This window comes from Zootoca vivipara, chromosome 6, assembly GCF_965207765.1.
Source record: "Zootoca vivipara chromosome 6, rZooViv2.hap1.1, whole genome shotgun sequence".
In the NCBI taxonomy this organism is placed as follows: domain Eukaryota; kingdom Metazoa; phylum Chordata; class Lepidosauria; order Squamata; family Lacertidae; genus Zootoca; species Zootoca vivipara.
Window position 1 is genome coordinate 20,243,257 of NC_142589.1, and position 19,576 is coordinate 20,262,832.

Genomic DNA, 19,576 nt, shown 5'->3' on the forward strand with positions numbered 1-19,576 from the left:
CAGCTTTGCATGGACGCCATCCCACCTTCCGTTGACATTTGACCTTGTGGGTGGAGCATGGGGAGCCGTCTGAATACAGAAGCTCTTCTCTGCACCTCTGGAAGTTATTATGAAGAAATACAAGATGGATGGTGTCAACAGGATAAGGCTTCCTTGTCACCAAATGTCAACAGGGCAACAATGCAGCCGAACAGGAAATGCAAAAGGTCAGGTTACGCATGGCAGTGGGTTCCAGGCGCTCATAAAACCATCGTTCCCCAGGAGTGAACACACACTGTCTCCACAAGATGAAGGTCTTCCAGAGCATGGTAAGAATTTCCCCCTCATTTCCTTAACCCAAAGCAGCATGTTTCCTTTCCACTTTTAAGCATTAGTATTGTGTTGAGATGGACAATTATGTACAACATTAACCATCCATAGTAAGAGGAGTGAAAGAGAAGGCAAGCAAAATATGAAAGATAAAGCTGGCTTTTTTGGGTGGGGAGCAGGGAATTGTCCCTTTCCCCCCTTCTGTCGTGATACTATAACTCAACATCCATTGGTCAGAATGAGAGGTCCACTTCCTGGAAAATTCAGCAGATCTCTCCTTCCATCTACGCTTTGTTAATTCTTCTTCTTATCTGTTGTCTCCCTTCAGCTCCTTGGGGTGCTCTTGGCTCTGTCCCTCACAGGTAAGTGCCCACAGACCCCTTGTGAGGTTTTGATCCAGCAATTGGGGAGGGAGCAGGTGTGCCTAGAGACACAGGAAGCTCCCTTATATGTTGTCTACACTAACTGTCTGCTAATCTCCAGGGTTTGAGACTGAAGTCTCTCCCAGCCCTACCTGCAGATGCTGAGGATTGAATATAGGAACACCTGTAGGCAAATAAGATGCTCTGCCACTGACCTGCAGCCCTTGATCTAAAGCATAGCAAGGCTAGACCACAAAAATATTAGGCTAGGCCAAAAATATGCCTCAGCCTGCATGTCGAAAGGGGACTCTTATCACTCAGTCTTCATAACAGTGGAAGACCATCCCTTTATTAATACAGAAACTTCAGGGGAAATGTAAAAGGTAAGGTAAAGGTAAAGGACCCCTGGAGGGTTAAGTCCAGTCACAGCCGGCTATGGGGTTGCGGCACTCATCTTGCTTTCAGGCCAAGGGAGTCGGTGTTTGTCCACAGAGAGCTTTCCGGGTCATGTGGCCAGCATGACTAAACCGCTTCTGGCGCAATGGAACATTGTGATGGAAACCAGAGCCCACGGAAACACCATTTACTTTCCCGTCGCAGCGATACCTACTTATCTACTTGCACTGGCATGCTTTCAAACTGCTAGGTTGGCAGGAACTTGGACAGAGCAAAGGTAGCTCACCCTGGCCTGGGGATTCGAACCACCGACCTTCTGATCAGCAAGCCCAAGAAGCTCAGTGGTTTACACCCGCATCCCTCTTGGAAATATACCTCTGGTTCGACTTTAAGCTAAATGTTCAAGTTCTGGAAGAAACTATTTGTTGTCTGATTTTTTTTTATTGCAAATTTATTAAGGAACGTGTGAAGTGGGGAGGAAGGGGGGCAGAATAAAAACAAAATGGTCAGCTCACATCACACACACACCCAGGGAGCCAATTTCTGAGCCCAGATGTGTGCCTGGGACAATCCACCAGAAATGTTTTGGTGGGGAAGACAATGAGGTGCAGTGGTGGTGGGCTGAAGCCAGGGAGACCCCACCTCAAATCTCGATTGAGCCATTCATAGTCCTCACTGAGAGACCCTGGGCCAATCAACAGCTCTCTGTCAATGAGTGCTGCCCCTTAGGCAATACCGGGTGAGACAGACCATCTTGGTATTAAAAAGAGAAGGAGGAGAAGAAGGAAAGGGAAAGTCTTTCCTTCCACTGCAAATATATTATTATTATTATTATTATTATTATTATTATTATTATTATTACATCCCATCTTTCCTCCTAGGAGCTCAAAGTGGCATCCATGGCCCTCCCTCCCACCCAATTTTACCTTCATGCCAACCCGGTGAGATAGGTTAGGCTGAGAGGCTGTGACTGACCTAAGGTCACCTTGTGAGCTTCATGGCCAGGTGGCAATTTGAACCCTGGCCTCCTGGGTCCTAGTGTTTTCCTTCGTCTATCGAGGGGGTAAAGGGTTAAATACCAGCCTTTCAATTCCACCTCCGATGTCAGAGTCTGTCTCAACAGTCCCATCTCCCCACCTGCAATTTACTTCAGAAAAGCCCTCGCTGCAATGTCTAGTTGCGCACATGTCTAGTTGTCTCACCTAGTTAAGCCCCAGGTTTCTGCGTCACTTCTAGTCTAAACCGGTGGTGACCTGCTGGTTCTTTTCTTTAGGTGCTCAGGAGGTTAAACAGCCCCCTGCAAAAGGTCAGTAATTTTCCTTTTCTCTTTCTGTTCCTCGGCTACAGACACAGACACACAAACCGGATAGTTCAAGCTCCTCTTGTATTGGGGAATTGGAGCTTGAGACATCCGGGGTATGTGTGGACGTGATCCCCTCTGGCCTGTGGTTTTCCAGAGGCGCCTCTGGCTGGTGGGCTGGTTTATTTATTTATTTGATATTTTATTTTCAATATTTATGAATAACTCCCAAAAACCTTTCTTGTCTATGGTTTAAAAAAATAATTATTCTTACTTTAAATGATAATTCTAATTTGTAAATTTAAAAAATATGTATTATTACTTATATTAACAGGATAGTGGTATTTTATTGGTAAGGTGCATTTTATATTTTATGTAATCTGCTCAGAGGTTTTGATAATTAAGCCTGTATATATAAAATATATCCACGCTACCAATAAAATCACACACATACAAGTTAGCTTAAAACTTTTCAAAATAAAATATGCTGGTTAAAAATATTCTTATTTTGAAAATTATGCAGGTTTAAAAATTATGCGTTATAAATTACATATTGAAACTCATGTCTGGGTAGACTTTAATTAAATATGTGTCCAGTGGGAGGAAAGGGGAAAGAAGGGCAGATGAAAGCCTCTGCCTGGAATTCTGTGCCCCCTAACCTGCCACCAACTCCATGTTTAATTAGGGTTTCAATCTCTGATTAAACATGCAGTTCCCCGACCATCCCTCCTTTGGACAGTCCTGGATCATGCCTGGTGGACTCAACCCACTGTGCTGCAATCTGCCTCAACCCACTCTGAGGAAATTCCAAATGATTTGGGATCTGGGGTTTGTTGCGAGCCAAGTGCCGGGTGCTAATAGGAAGAGAGCCCTGCTGGGTCCCATCTAAGTCCAGCATCCTGTTCTCACAGTGGCCAAACGGATGCCTATGGGAAGCCCACAAGCAGGACCAGAGTGAGGCAGTAGCTCTCCCCGCTTGTGATTCCAGGCAGCTGATATTCCAATGCATATACAGTATCCAACAGTAGAGGGAGAAACCTCCTCATCATGTGGGAATGAGAGAAAGCACGGGCGATTTAATTTGAGAGCTGCCCAAGCCATTAAGTGATTTACAATCGATAACATGCCGCTGCAATTTTGTGAGCTCTCTGGCAAAAAACAGATGAGTATATAGCTCTGATGCAGGAGGTTGGGCGAGGTGACCCTTGGGGACCCTTTCTATGGGCATAGCCAAGGGGGGCAGGGGGGCAGCTGCCCCCCATCAATACAAATCTGCCCCTCAACAAAAGCCTACCCCCATAACAAAAACCTAACCCCCCCAAACAAAAATCCTGGCTATGCCCATGGCCCCTTCCAACTCTACAATTCTATGATTCTATATTGCAGCATTAAAAAAAAGTTGTGACTTTCCAGCATTTCTATTTCTTTGGATAGAAGACTAAAGGCACCTGCTTCCTTTGAAAGTCGGTTTTTCTTTTCTCCCCCACCCCCACTTCTTTTGCAGAATGCAAGACCCGTTGGTTTGACCGCGACAATCCTTCCGGGACTGGGGACTATGAGCTCCTTTCCCAGTTCTGGGATGAAAATCCCGATATCATCTGCCCCGAGCCGCTTGGAATTGAGGTCCAGACAGTGAATGGGATTCCGGCATCTGAGACTGGGCAGAAGTTTTCTGTGTGAGATTCCATGCCCCCTATTCTACGGGTTCCTTAGACGGGTTTTTATCTTTGAATTTCTGCCTCTTGCAGCTGCCTTTCCTTGGCCCATCCCTGACACCCTGTTCTTCCCTGTGTTCCCAACAGGAATGATGCCGCCAGTGGCTTTGCTTGTCTCAATGCCCAACAAGGAAAGGGCAAGTCATGCCATGACTATAAAGTGCGTTTCATTTGCCCCGATGCCTACTGTCCTACTGGTGAGCATTTCCACAGTTCTGTTACCAATACCATAATTACTGGAAAGGACTGCCGTGTATTTGTTCAAGAATCTGATTCAGGGTGAATATTGGGGGCCTGTGCACACACATAATAGATTGTTATGAGTCTTTTGGGGAGAGTCAGTCTGGATGGTGCCCTAAGTCTCTTCCAATTATTGGGATCCTGCACCTGTGGGAACAGAATGTATACTGGCAAGTTTGCCAAACTGGTTCCTATCTCAAGGTAATGGCTTTGGCTGACTAGTTATGTATCATGATTTAGCATATCCGAAGAAGTTGCTCTGTGCCATGGAACAAATGGGGGGGGCCTTTTCCCCCACCTCCTGACCTGGCTGGTACTTAGGAGAACAAAAGCCAGAGTTGTTGTGTGAGAAAGTGACAAACCTGAGCCCTGGATGCTGGAAGCTGGAGGACACAGAGATATGACTTGCTCAGTGCTGGGTTTTGGGGCGCCCTTGGAAATCTAATAGGAACTCAAGATCTGATGGGTTGTTGGTGCTATGAGCCCATCCATCCAATGCTCAGGGTGTATATCCTAGAGACACCCCAGTCTCCACTGACCTTTGTTCAAGGAGACCAAACCCCGGGTAAGCACTGGAACCCACTTGGAGATTTGGGTAGCATGCCCGGACACTGAGGTCCAGCTCCGAGGGCCTTCTGGTGGTTCCCTCATTGTTGCAGGGAACCAGGCAGAGGGCCTTCTTGGTGGTGGCGCCTGCCCTGTGGAACGCCCTCCCATCAGATGTCAAAAAGGAAAACAGCTACCAGATTTTTAGAAGACATCTGAAGGCAGCCCTGTTTAGGGAGGCTTTTAATGTTTAACAAATTAGTGTATTTTAATGTTTCTGTTGGAAGCCGCCCAGAGTGGCTGGGGAAACCCGGCCAGATGGGCGGGGTATAAATTATTATTATTATTATTATTATTATTATTATTATTATTATTATTAACAATATATATTGGTCCAGGGTGGGGAGGAGGCTAGAGTTCCATCAGATCCTTCTCTTTCTGTCTTGACTACAAACGGGAGTCCAAAAGATAAGACAGGTGCCTGAGCAGGGTTTTGTCAGAAGAGTAATTTGCTTGGGCGTTGCTGTGTTATGTTCCCAAGCATTTTGCAAATGCTTGCTTGCTTGCTTGCTTGCTTGGGCACATAGCACATCTCTTCCTGAAGGCCAAGACAGAATCACATGAAAACCAAAGCCAGTCACCCAAACAAATGACCTAGAAGAAATGCCAGAAAAAAATATTACAAAATTGCATCATATTCAAGTATCCCTGAAATCTCCCTATGGTTGCAGGCTTAGTCCAGAACACAAATGTTTCAAGGTTGAGGACAGACAAAAGAGAGAGGAAATCTTCTCATGCTGCATAGTTCAACTGTGCTCCCACAAGATGTAGTGATGGCCACCAACTTGGAAGGCTTTAAAACAGACAGATTCATGGAGGAACAGACTATCAATGGCTACTAGCCACAAAAAATGCCTCTGAAGACCAGTTGTTGGACATCACAAGTGGGGAGAGTGACTGCTGTACTCTGGTCCTGATTCCAGGTTTCCCATAGGCATCTGTTTGGCCAATGTGAGAACAGGATACTGGACTAGATTGGCTAATGACCTGTTCAAGCAGATTCTTCTGATGTTCTTAAAGCCACTCCAAGCAGGTGGTTCTCAGAAGGCCTTTGAAAGGTTCTCCATATTAGCATGCCTTTTTAGTGTCACACTGTCACAGCTTATTATAGAAACTTCCCTCACATCAATCAGATTAGCTCCAGGCATGAGATTGTGCAGCATGGCCACCACCACTCATTTTACGTTGGCACATGATGCACAAACAAAGTTAACAGCACTCCCTCAAGCCAGATTTACCAATAATGTGCAGCAACCTACAGTACAGATTTCAATACCTATCATTACCAATTCAAACTCTTTAAGAGGGGGTGCTTATGAAATAAGTATAAAGAACTAGTTGGGATTGGGAGATAATGTATAGGTTGAAATGTGCCACAGGTTAAAAAAAAAAAAGAGGAATAGACAAAGTGCTTTAGTAAATGGAATGCAAGCAAGCAAGCTGTGTTCTTTCTCCTTATAGCCTCCAGCTCTCCAGCAACATTGACACCAAAGACTTTACCTCCTGCTCAGACCTTTCACCCCGAACCAGAGACAACCCCCAGTGCTGAGGGTCAGAAGGGAGGTAATAATGGAAACAGGGACGTCAAATCACCTGGTTGGGATCTGTTGCCATTTTAGTCATCCAGCATATGACTTCCGGGAGGTGGCAAGAACTTCTGGGTGGAGATATCACCCAACTGCATCTTCTTTGGATGGTGGACTGCACTGGACACTCACAATATCATTTCTGATATTTGCTTAATTTACAAATATAAAACCTGGAGTAGATTGAAGCAAGTGGGCTTTCCTTCATTTAGGCACAGAGACTTCAGCTGCCACTCCCATGTCTGCACCCAAATTTCATTTCTGAATTCTCTCTTCAGTCCCCAGCCCCCAGGCTCCACTGGGACCAGAGACGACTTTATCTCCAGTCCAGACACCTCAGCCTGGACCAGAACAAACCACCAGTGCCGAGAGTCAGAAAGGAGGTAAGAACAGGAAAAAGATATGGCAAGGCACAGACTCATTTGGGCTTGGCTGCTCTTGTGTCATGTAGAATATAGCACAGTCCTCACTTTTGAGTTGAGATAGGAATTTCTGCATAGAAGCACCACCTGGTTCCATTTGCTTTGGATGACAGAGCTGACTGGGCACTTAATATCCTTGCTGATATAGGCTTGTTGCAAATATAGATACCTAGCAGGAGAGGAGGAAAACCATCAATGGGTCAAAAAGCGCCATGGAGAAATGTATGCATCTGGGTACGACTGTGGTTGCACCACAAGTTTCACTTCTGACATTTCTTATCAGCCCCCAGCCCCCAGACTCCATTGAGACCAGAGACGACTTTACCTCCAGCCCAGACACCTCACCCTGGACCAGAAGAAACCACCATTCTGAAGGGAGGTAGGAATAGAAATGGAGATGTCTAATCAACTGGTTGGGATCTGTTTCCATTTGAGTCATCTAGATCAATAATCTCTTAACACTTTCTTCAGCCCCCACTCCACAGGTTCCATTAAGACCAGAGACAACTTTACCTCCAGGCCAGACACTTCACCCTGGACCAGAAGAAACCACAATTCTGAAGGGAGGTAGGAATAGAAACAGAGATCTCTAATCAACTGGTCGGGATCAATTGCCATTTGAGTCATCAGAACAGCTATTCCTAATTAGCTAAGCACTGCAGGCCCCCAGTTTTTGAAAAGCCAAGCCATGCACCCCATGCTATTGAGAAATTTGATATCTCTATAGTAGCTTTTGTTATGTGAATGGTGCCACGGACCGCCTGGGTGGGTTATGCAGACCCCCTGGGGTCCGCAGATCACCAATTGAGAACCACTGATCTAGAATATTGTGTGTTCCCCACGTCTAAGAGGTGATTAGAATTTCTGGGAAGAGATGCCACCCAACTGCATTTTCTTTGGGTGGTCGACTGCACTGAACACCCACAATGTCCTTGCTGATATTTGCTTAATTTACAAATATAAGTGTCAAGAATGAATTGAAGCAAGTGGGCATTCCTTCAAGGAGGTACAGAACCCCACAGAGAAATGTCTTCAGCTGCCACTCTCAAGTCTGCACCCCACGTTTAATATCTGAACTCTTTCTTCAGAGCCCACTCCCCAGGTTCTGAAGGGAGGTAGGAATAGAAACAGAGATGTCTAATCCACTGGTTGGGATCTGTTGCCATTTAAGTCTTCTGGAACAATAATTTCTGAACTTTTTCTTCAGCCCCTACTCCACAGGTTCCATTGAGACCAGAGACGACTTTACCTCCAGCCCAGACACCTCACGCTGGACCAGAAGAAACCACAATTCTGAAGGGAGGTATGTATGATGGGAAAGTTTGTTTTTCTGGGCAGGTTGGGTTACCAAGTATTTTCTTTTTCTTTTTCCCTGCCCGCAAACAGTTATGAACAGCAGCTTCGGAATGGCTGGGGTTCCAGGAGTGGAAGTTGAAAAGGAAAGGATTTGGAGAGGCAGGTTTTAGGTTGGGAGATAGGGAGTGCGAAGAGAAAGAGTTGGGTCTAGGTAGAAACATCCACTCTCAGGAATATATCAAAAGCTTCAGAAAGGAGTCTCTGAGCTTAGTGTGAAGGACAATGTATGGCAGGCATCCCCAAACTTTGGCCCTCCAGATGTTTTGGACTACAATTCCCATCATCCCTGACCACTGTTCCTGTTAGCTAGGGATCATGAGAGTTGTAGGCCAAAACATCTGGAGGGCCACAGTTTGGGGATACCTGGTGTATGGTGTCCTGTTAGAGTAATAGGCCAGGAATTAACTGGGAGGCTGAGGCTGAGCCAGGAGAAGTAGAAGGTGGAAAGATACAGTCTACTTACCGTAAGTCTCATTCCAGTCAGGAGGGGAGAGATTCTGCTACAAAGAGGGAATACTCCCAAACCAGTTAAGAGAGGTGTGGTGATCCCTTGGGTCTGTTACTTGGAGTACCTCAGCAGTAGGGTTGTCAAAGGGGTGTGTAACTGACAAGAAGTACCACCTGGTTTAAGAACCAAGGTATTAAGGGGCAACAGCTGTGAAACTGAGAAAGAACTGAAGTGAAATAACTGGAATTAAGCTGAACATTTACCCTTTAGTCTACAAACCTGTAACATCTACCTGAAGCGAAGTAACTGAACATAAGCAACTGGAGTTTAAAAGAATCTGTGCTTGATCAGAAGTTCATAACAACACTTAGGTTTAGTATAATTATTATTAGGTGAACGGTTACCTGAAATAACATTATAACCAGAAGTGTCCTTTGTTTAATAAAATCTTTCTTGTTTATTTGATCAAATCCTGCCTGAGACTCCAAATCATAAAGTTTACCCTCACACAAGTCCACCACTAGATAATATGGGGTAATTTCTAGAAATTCATGTAATTGGTGTAGTGTGAGGTGGTTCCATTATATTTATGTGAGGGCTGGCCTAATGGCGCCAAGGGGCGAAAGTGTCATTGCGCCGTCACAGTAGAAATAGAAACAGAGATGTCTAATCAACTGGATGGGATCAGTTGCCATTTGAGTCATCTAGAACAGCTATTCCTAATTAGCTAAGTACTGCCGACCCTCTGTTTTTCAAAAGTCAAGCCATGCACCCCGTGCTTTTGAAAATTAGATATCCTTATAGTAGTTTTTCTTTTGTGAATTGTGCCACAGACCCCCTGGGTGGGTTATGCAGACCCCCTGGGGTTTGCAGCTCACCAATTGGGAACCACTGATCTAGAATATTCTGTGTTCCCCACATCTAAGGGGTGACTAGAATTTCTGGGAAGAGATGCCACCCAACTGCATTTTCTTTGGGTGGTAGACTGCACTGAACACCCACAATGTCCTTGCTGATATTTCCTTGATTTACAAATATAAATGTCAAGAATGAATTGAAACAAGTGGGCATTCTTTCAAGGAGGCACAGAACCCCACAGAGAAATGTCTTCAGCTTCTACTCCCAAGTCTGCACCCCAAGTTTAATTTCTGAACTTTTTCTTCAGAGCCCACTCCCCAGGTTCCATTAAGACCAGAAACGACGTTCCCTCCAGCCCAGACACCTCACCTTGGACCAGAAGAAACCACCATTCTGAAGGGAGGTAGGAATGGAAACAGAGGTGTCTAATCCACTGGTTGGGATCTGTTGCCATTTGAGTAATCTAGAACAATGACCTCTGAACTCTTTCTTCAGCCCCCACTCCACAGGTTCCATTGAGACCAGAGACGACTTTACCTCCAGCCCAGACACCTCACCCTGGACCAGAAGAAACCACCATTCTGAAGGGAGGTAGGAATAGAAATGGAGATGTCTAATCAACTGGTTGGGATCTGTTTCCATTTGAGTCATCTAGATCAATAATCTCTGAACTCTTTCTTCAGCCCCCACTCCACAGGTTCCATTGAGACCAGAGACAACTTTACCTCCAGTCCAGACACCTCACCCTGGACCAGAAGAAACCACCATTCTGAAGGAAGGTAGGAATAGAAACAGAGATGTCTAATCAACTGGTTGGGATTGATTGCCATTTGAGTCATCTAGAACAGTAGTTTGTAATTAGCTAAGTACTGCTGGTCCTCTGTTTTTCAAAAGCCAAGCCATGCACCCCATGCTTTTGAAAATTTGACATACCTATAGTAGTTTTTGTTATGTCAATAATAATAATAATAATAATTTATTATTTATACCCCGCCCATCTGGCCGGGTTCCCCCAGCCACTCTGGGCGGCTTCCAACAAAACAGAAATTCTAAAATACAGAAATCCATCAAACATTAAAATACAGAGATCCATCAAACATTAAAAGCTTCCCTAAACAGGGCTGCCTTGAGATGTCAATGGTGCCACACACACCCCATGGTTCTCAGATGACCAATTGGGAACCACTGATCTAGAATATTGTGGGTTCCCCATGTCTAAGAGGTGACTAGAATTTATGGGAAGAGATATCACCCAACTGCATTTTCTTTGGGTGGTAGACTGCACTGAGCACCCACAATGTCCTTTATGATATTTGCTTAATTTACAAATATAAATGTCAAAAATGAATTGAAGCAATTGGGCATTCCTTCAAGGAGGCACAGAACCCCACAGTTCAGCTGCCACCCCAAGTCTGCACCCCAAGTTTCATCTCTGAACTCTTTCTTCAGAGCCCACTCCCCAGGTTCCATTAAGACCAGAAACGACGTTCCCTCCAGCCAAGACACCACACCTTGGACAAGAACAAACCACCAGTGCCGAAGGTCACAAAGGAGGTAAGAAAAAGCGAAAGAGATGGCAAGGCACAGACTTAATTTACCTCTGTGGTGTGTCATGTAGAATATTGAGCAGTCCTCACTTTTGAGTTGAGATAGGAATTTCTGCACAGTGGTTCCATTTCCTTTGGATGACAGAGCTTACAGGACACTCAACATCCTTTCTGATATTTGTGTGATGTGCAACTGTAGACGCCTGTCACGAGGCTGGCCTTTCATGGGTCAAAAATCTCCATGGAGAAATTTATGCATCTGATACTACTAAGGCTGAACCACAAGTTTCACCAATGGCATTTTTCTTCAGCCCCCACTTCCCATGTTCCATTAAGACCAGAGACTACTTTACCTCCAGCCCAGACGCCTTACCCTGGACCAGAACAAATCGTCAGTGCAGAGGGTCAGAAGGGGGGTAAGAAGAGGAGAGAGGTGGCTAATCAGACCCAGTTGGGCTCTGCTGATGTTTGCATGATCTGGATTGAATCTAGATTCAGACCTCACCATCTAGTCCAGCTTTCTGTTTTCCACCCTGGCCAACCATATACCCCTGGGGACCCACATTCCTCCCTCCCCCCAAAAAAGATACAACAAAAGTTTCACCTCTACTGTAATCTTCTTCTTCAGCTCCCACCGCCCAAGCTCAATTGGGACCAGAGACAACTTTTCCTCCAGCTCAGACACCTCAACCTGGACCAGAGCAAACCACCAGTGCTGAGAGTCAAAAGGGAGGTAAGAAAGGATTTAACCAGGGTCCTTCTGCATGCAAAGCAGATGATCTACTACTGAGCTACAGCACTTCCTCAACCTTTGAAAGACTGGTGAACTAGGAGAGGGGACTAGATCAATGTTTGTGAGGGGCAGTTTCTCAAAAATCTTTTGGCCCAGCTCCAAGTTTCAAAATAGACACACTTAAATGGTTCAGAATCAGGTCCTTGACCACCAGTTGGACCCAAATGGCATGTTCAAGGGCATCCTAGGTTGCTACGGTATGGGCGGAAATCATTATCTACTTTGTATCTATCTCAGTAGAAAATGATGATCATTTCAATTATGATGATGATGATGAGTCGGAGTGTGGAGAGGAAGATTTTGCATCTCTAGCACCAACCCCTGACCCAGAGCAGATTCTTACCCAAAGTTACCCAAAGATTGCCAGGCACTGAACCTGGAACCTTCTGCAAAGTTATAACCCTTCCTCATAAAGACGTCCACAGAGTTGTATGCAGCATTAATCCTACCCAGAGTAGACTCTTTGAAATCAATGAGCATGGCGGGCTTAGATCCATTAATTTTAATAGGTCTACTTTGAGCAGGACTTAGTTGGGTGCAACCCTTAGATATAGATTTCCTGTAGGTGTAAAAGACTAGTCTACACCAGAATCTCAGCCTCCTGCACCAACATTTCTCTGTGAACTGCAAGGCACATCTGCAATCCCATCACAATGTGTGCATGAAAACGTGCTGTGGTTTCCAAGATAATGAGGGGAGAGTGTAGGAGTCAAAATTAATTTGAGTGTTGGGGAAGAAATTGTGATTAATGTATACGCTCCAAATGATTGTAAAGTAGAATTCTTTTTAAAAAAATAGAGAAATTGATAGGGGAAAATGTAAAAGATGAAGAAATTATTTTGGCAGGGGATATGAATGGAGTACTTAAACCGGAATTAGATAGAACAAATACAGGAAGGAAAAGAGGTGGGAAATTACCTGGGAATTTTCTACAGTTAACGACAAATTTTGAATTGAAAGATATATGGAGGGAATGGAACCCGGCCAGGAAAAGGTTCACTCATTATTTGGATGCCAAACAATCAGCAGCCAGATTAGATGCCATATGGGTAACTAAAAATTTATTCCCAAAAATATTTAAGTGTGAAATTTTGGCTAAACTTATATCGGACCATAATCCAGTGATGATAGGAATTAATGACCAGACAGAGCACCCCAAGAGGTCGAGGCTGGATGAAAATATCTTATGGGATGAAGTTTTTGTAGAAAAAATGAAAGCATCGCTTAGGGAATTTTTAGAAATTAATGTCAGGGAGGAGACGAAATTGACAACAGTGTGGGATGCCAGTAAAGCATATGCAAAGGGACTTTATTTACAATAAAAAGGGGGGAAAGAGAAGGAAAAGAAAGAAAGGATAGAAGAAATCAAAAAGAAAATAGAGGAGAAAGAAAAAGAGTTAGGAAGAAATCCTAGAAATAAAAATTTGGTGAATCAAATAAAATTTTTGCAAAAAGAATTAGAAAGTGTAGTGGATCAAGAATTGGAAAAGAAAATTAGCTGGAGTAAACAAAGAAATGTTGAATTTGGAAATAGATCGAGGAAATTATTATCCTGGCAATTAAGAAAAAGACAAAATGAAAAAATTATAACAAGCATCAGAGAAGGAAGTAGGTGCTGGACAAAAATGGAAGATATAAAAAGATGCCTAGTTAATTATTATAGAAATCTATATGAGGGGAAGATAGGAAAGGAGACAGAAATCAAGAGATACCTAGAGAAGTATAAGGGGAAATTAATAAATGAAGAGGAAAGGGAATTATTAAATCAAACAATATCTAAACAAGAAATTAATTCAGCAATAAAGAAATTGAAGCTGGGGAAATCAATTCAGTATAAAATCATATGAGGAGATCAAAACACACTGTTCAAGCTGGTTACATTACGGGCAGATTCAAAGTATCTTTAAGGTTCATAAAGAAGCGGGCTTCCCTCTGAAGGAATCCAAATTACAAGAAATTATAATAGATAATAATAAAAAGCCATTGGGGAAAATGTATAGATTTCTTTTGGATTGGGAACTCACCAAAATGTGATGATAAAATGGGCTGCAGATATTGGAAAACTGATTACAGTAAATCAATGGGAAAAATAATGGAAATCAGATATAAAATTTACGGCTTGTATAACAATTAGAAAAAATATTTTGAAAATGTTCCATAGATGGTATGTAACTCCGGAAAGAATTGCTAAAATCTACAAAACAGGAGAGGGAAGGTGTTGAAAGTGCCAAAAGAAAATAGGAAGCTTTTATCACTGTTGGTGGACATGCCTGAAGGTTGCCGAATTATGATAATCTGAAAAGGATGTTGAAATTTACATTTGAAAAGAGCCCTGAAATTTTTCTGTTAAGTATGAGCCCGAGTAAAATACCAAAGGATAGAATGCATGCGCAGCAGCCAGGACACTAATTGCAACAAAATGGAAAGGAGAAAACTTACCTACGGTTCAGGAGTGGGAGGGAAAAATGATAGAATATTTGAGGATGGTGAAAATGACTGCAATAATTAGGAATGTACCAAGACAGAAAATAATGGGGGAATGGAAATATGTTCAAGATTACTTGGAAAAAGAAATTATAGAGAATAAAATAGTGATGTGCTTAGATTGACAGCATAAGAGGAGAGGGTTAATTGACAAATATGGAAAGTGAATATAGGCTGAAAAAGTAAGCGGTATAGCAAGGGAAAGTGAATATATAGAGGGAAACGTGTGGTAAATAGTTGGAAGTGATTTTTTGTATTTTCCCCCCTTTTTTTTCCTTTCTTCTTTTTTCCTTTCTTCTTTTTTCTTTTCTTCTGAGTAGGAAGTTTCGTTTGTAAGAAGAGAACAAATGCATTTTGTATTGTCTTTTAACTTCTGTATGTTTTTCATTATGATTTGAGAGTGATTGATATTTGTCTTTTGTTTTTAAAGAATTCTAAATAAAGGTTTTTTAAAATTTAAAAAGAAAAAGAAAAAAACGTGCTGTAGTTTTAGTTACTCAGGGATGATGCTTCTGCAGCCTCATTCAAATCTCTCCCTGGATTTTTGGAGTTTTGGATTATGTGGCCTTGTTCCCCAATGGAACCTTTGCACAAGGAATTCTCCATCTTTTCCTCATTTTCCAAATGTTGAATGGAACCACACTATGTGCACACCTTTTGCATCAGTTTTCAATCCCTTTTAGTTCAAATGTGGGGAACCTTTGACCCATCAGCCCCAGCAAGCATGACCAATGGCCAGGGATCATGGGAGTTGTAGTTCAGGAGCATCTAGAGGGTCAAAGGTTCCCCACTTTCTGTGTCCCTTTTCTGCCTCCCCTTCTATATGTGCACCAACAGAGCAGATGTATCTGTACTTTGTGTTTTGGTTTTCAAGATTTTTCACTTTGTATTTTTGTTGTTGTTAATCCCCCAGTTTGCAATACACGCTGGTTTGACGAAGATGATGCTTCTGGAACTGGGGACTACGAATTTGTCTTTGACATTGCGGACAAGCATCCCGGTGACATTTGCTCTGAACCAACAGCTATAGAGGTCCAGACACTGGATGGGACCCCAGCTTCTGAGACTGGGCAGATATTTACTACGTGAGAATTCTTTGTGAAATGGGTCTTGGAAATTGGTGGGGGATTTTAAAAAAAAATTACTGTGTCTTGAGCTTTCATTTTGTGTCCAAACTAGGGATAGGAAAGAATAATAGAATTGTAGAGTTGGTTGTTGTTTAGTCGTGTTCGACTCTTCATGACCCCATGGACCAGAGCACATCAGGTACTCCTGTCTTCCACTGCCTTCCACTGGTCAGACTCATGTTGGTAGCTTCAAGAACACCATCCAACCATCTCGTCCTCTGTTGTCCCCTTCTCCTTGTGCTCTCAATCTTTCCCAACATCAGGGTCTTTGGAAGGGACCCCAAATGTCACCTAGTCAAGGAATCACAGCTAAAGAATCCCCGAGAGATGGCCATCTAACCTCTGTTTTAAAACTTCCAATGAATGAGAGTCCACCAACTCTGAGTAAGCATGCACAGTGTTGCACTGGCAATGTGGTTTAATTCTCATCGTAAAAGAAATGCAAAGCTCGACCTGAACTTTTACTTTTATTGGAATACCTGCAAATACTTTATGGCACGACTATGCAGTCCCCTTTCATTATTGCCGTTTAAGGCACTGGAAATGCATTGAAAACCCTATGTGATAGCATGAGACAAGTCTATTGAGACTCATTTTCTCTGAACAGCAATGATGCCCGCACTGGCTTTTCCTGCATCCATGCCTTCCAGGGAAAAGGCAAGCGCTGTCATGACTACCAGGTGCGATTTCGCTGCCCACTGTCTTTCTGCTCTGGTAAGTTTTTAACCACTTTGTTCTTTGAATCCTGTTGACTCAACTCTTCCTGGTTCAGTACAGTCATACCTCGGGTTACGCTTCAGGTTGGGTACTTTCAGGTTAAGTACTCCGCGGACCTGGAAGTGTTTATTTCCGGGTTCCGCTGTGCGCGCATGCACAGAAGTAATCTATCGGCGCTTCGCGCACACGCGCTTTCGCTCGGGTTAAGTGCTTTTTGGGGTGCGAATGGGACCCCAGAACCAATTAAGTACTTAACCCAAGGTACAACTGTAAATGTTAATTTTTTTTCATCTACAATACTGTCTTATTTATTTCATAGTACAGTACATTGATTATTGCCCTCATTTTATGGATCAATGGTCTTGTTAGACAGTAAAATTTGTGTTAAATTGCTGTTTTAGGGGGTGTTTTTCATCGTCTGGAATGGATTAATCCACTTTCCATTACTTTCAATGGGAAAGTTCGCTTCAGGTTTACACTTAAGGTTAAGTACAGACTTCCGGAACCAATTAAGTACTTAACCTGAGGTACCACTATATGTAGAACAGATAATAGATCACAGTCAAACTACAGATTGCAGGGAAAGTAACACATGGATCATAGAGTTTGCAAGTGTCATCTTGCAAGTGTCATCTAGTCATCTTGCAAGTGTCATCTAGTCCAGCCTCTGCAATGCAGGAATCTTTTTGCCCAACATGAAGGAAAGAGGAATGAGAGGGGTAAAGACCAAAGAATATTTGACTAATACACAAAAAATGTAGCTCCTTCTTTGGAAAGTCTGCTCCATCAAAGCAGCCTGAAAGTCAGCATCTTTTCCCATAGGTGGTGAGATCCCACCTACCCCAGGACCAAGCACACCACATTCTGAAAGCAGGTGGCTCAAACAGGTGAACTAAGACACAGATTACATACACGTTGTGCAGTATACAGTCCTAAGGTAGCATCTAGAGGTGGAAAAACAAAGAACAATTGCCTAAGGAAGAAGCAGAGGACCATAGCATTTCCTGGGATGGATGACTCCATCGCATTAGTCCTCATCCTTTAGCCTCAAATTGCAATCTTCCTCCATAGGTGAGATCCTAACCACCCCGGGACCAGAGCCTGTTACACCTCCTGCCCCAACGCCCACCTTGAAACAAGTTGAAAGCAGTCCAGAAATCCCAGTGAAAGGTACGTATGCCACCCTATAGCTACCGGTATTCCAAGAGATACTTGGCTATATTACCAAAGTGTCAAAGATCCTATCTATGTGCTGGAGAAAAAGCCCTTCTCTGGATGCCATTCTTGGGAGAAGAACCAAAAGGTGAAAAATTCCATACACTTTGGTAACATGAAGTGGAACTACAGGAACTGAAAGCTACACAAACTTGCTCAAATACCGGAATTAATTTTAGAAATCCTTCTACATCATTTGTCTGGAATCCCGGGGGAATGGAAAGCAGGACAAAGTTAGCTAAAGAGCCAATAAAGAAATAGTAGAAATAATCCCATCTCCTAGTAGTGGCCGATTACATACACGTTATACAGTATACAGTCCTAAGGAAGGTAGCATCTGGAGGTGAAGCTCAAAGAACTTAGCCTAAGGAATAAGCAGAGGGTGATAGCATTTCCTGGGAATGGTGACTCCATCGCAGTGGTCCTCGTCCTTTAGCCTCAAATTGGAATCTTCCTCCATAGGTGGTGAAATCCCATCCACACCAGGTCCAGAGCCAGTAACATCACCTGCCCCAACTCCAACCTTGGAAGAAATTAAAGGCAGTCCGAAAATCCCAGTAAAAGGTAGGCATGCAACACTACAGCTATCTTGAGAGATACTGCAGATTCATACAGAAGTGTCAAAGGTCCTATCCGTGTGCTGGAGAGAAAAGTGGTCTCTGGGTGCCATTCTTGGGAGAAGACCTAGAAGGTTCAAAATTTCATGCACCTCGGTAACATGAAGTGGAAAGCAAATGTAAAGGGACCGTAAACTAAAGTGAACTGAACATGCCCCCATCTCCTAGCAGTGATGGACTTTGGGCTTTTATATTTCAGCAGCCTCCTGTGCAACATCCCAAAACATTTGGGGGGGGGGGCTCACCTCTCTCCTTCTGTTCTAAGTCATTGTTGTGGGCCTCCCTGTGGCACCTTCTTGGCTCAGTGCTGGCGAACCAGTTGTTCTCCCCTAAATCTGCCTTTGCTCCTAGATCTATTCCAAATAAATAAATACATACTCATCCATGTTGGTCCCAGACAATTATTCAACTGACCGGTCACAACCATGCCTTCCTCCACATTCTGCCTTCTAGTAGACTTCTCCTTGCTCTGAATAAGAGTGCTCAGCAGTGCTCACCTGACCTCTCATCACTGGTGTTGCTGCAGCTTACTAGGAGTGACTGGCGGCAGAGAGGTTGGCATGGTGCAAATGCACCGGCGGGAACATTGGATTGGTTCCAGCAGTGCAGTATTCTACCACAACGGTCACGCTTCTGCCTTGCCACTGCTCAGAAGTCAAAGCACTGCAGCCCCACCAAGTGCTACTGGCCCTTACCTTAACATGTCAGCCTCCAAGTAAGTACCCTCTCCCACCTATCCACACAGCACAACGCAGCTCACTGCAGCAGGAAAAAAAAGACAGCTTAAGAAACTGAGCCAAGCCACAGAGTACAGGCCAAGTCCCACATTCTATGAATTGTTCATATGTAGCCTTTGGGAAACATGGGTGGAAAGGAGGAATAAGTAGCACAAAGTGGCGACTTGGTTCTCCTTGGAATTCAGAGCTCATCCTTTAGTATCGAATTCATGATCTTTTTCCGCAGGGGGCAAAGACCAGACTACAGCAGGGTCAGAGCTATCCACACCTCCTGCTCCAACTCCCACCTTGGAACAAGTCCAAACAACTCCAAAAACTCCAGGTCAAGGTATGTGGTCAACACAGAGCTTGTTTCAAGAAATGCTCCATTTGGCACATGTGCAAGAGTCAAAAGTGGTGTCCACAGGCTGGAGAGCAAGTTGTTCTCTGTGTGCAGTCTTTGGAGAAAAACCTAGAATTGGGCCGGGAAACTTGTGGGCCTTCCAGATGTTGAGGGACTCCCAGCATCCCAGATAGTTGAACATGCTGGCTGCAGAGTATAGGAACTGGAGTCCAAGAACATATAGGGGTCATAAAGTCCCACAGCCTGACCTAGAAGATAGAAAAAAGCAGAAATTATAGATGTGTGTATAGATGTAAGAGTAAGAGCTGTTCGACAGTGGAATTTGCCGCCAAGGAGTGTGGGTGGAGTCTCCTTCTCTGGAGGTCTTTAAGCGGAGGCTTGACAGCCATCTGTCAGGA

At 43.8% G+C, this 19,576-nt stretch overlaps 1 protein-coding gene across 6 annotated transcripts in view; it reads left to right on the forward strand.

The window, feature by feature from the left end:
* Positions 1-276: 276 nt before the first annotated feature.
* The window catches only part of LOC148685268 (uncharacterized), a 30,643-nt gene continuing 11,343 nt past the window's right edge, over positions 277-19,576 (forward strand). For 2 of the 6 annotated variants that reach the window (XM_088671700.1, XM_088671701.1), the window contains exons 1-19: positions 277-308; positions 638-671; positions 2,341-2,373; positions 3,872-4,043; positions 4,170-4,279; positions 6,390-6,491; positions 6,793-6,897; positions 7,220-7,315; positions 8,144-8,239; positions 9,906-10,001; positions 10,094-10,189; positions 10,282-10,377; positions 11,048-11,152; positions 11,774-11,878; positions 15,336-15,507; positions 16,157-16,263; positions 17,338-17,436; positions 17,944-18,045; positions 19,062-19,163. In XM_088671700.1, the coding sequence (XP_088527826.1) occupies positions 288-308; positions 638-671; positions 2,341-2,373; positions 3,872-4,043; positions 4,170-4,279; positions 6,390-6,491; positions 6,793-6,897; positions 7,220-7,315; positions 8,144-8,239; positions 9,906-10,001; positions 10,094-10,189; positions 10,282-10,377; positions 11,048-11,152; positions 11,774-11,878; positions 15,336-15,507; positions 16,157-16,263; positions 17,338-17,436; positions 17,944-18,045; positions 19,062-19,163 (1,849 nt within the window). In that variant the 5' untranslated portion in view covers positions 277-287. The remainder of the gene's footprint in view (positions 309-637; positions 672-2,340; positions 2,374-3,871; positions 4,044-4,169; positions 4,280-6,389; positions 6,492-6,792; positions 6,898-7,219; positions 7,316-8,143; positions 8,240-9,905; positions 10,002-10,093; positions 10,190-10,281; positions 10,378-11,047; positions 11,153-11,773; positions 11,879-15,335; positions 15,508-16,156; positions 16,264-17,337; positions 17,437-17,943; positions 18,046-19,061; positions 19,164-19,576) is intronic. The other 4 variants (XM_088671702.1, XM_088671704.1, XM_088671705.1 and 1 more) reach the window with 4 other exon arrangements.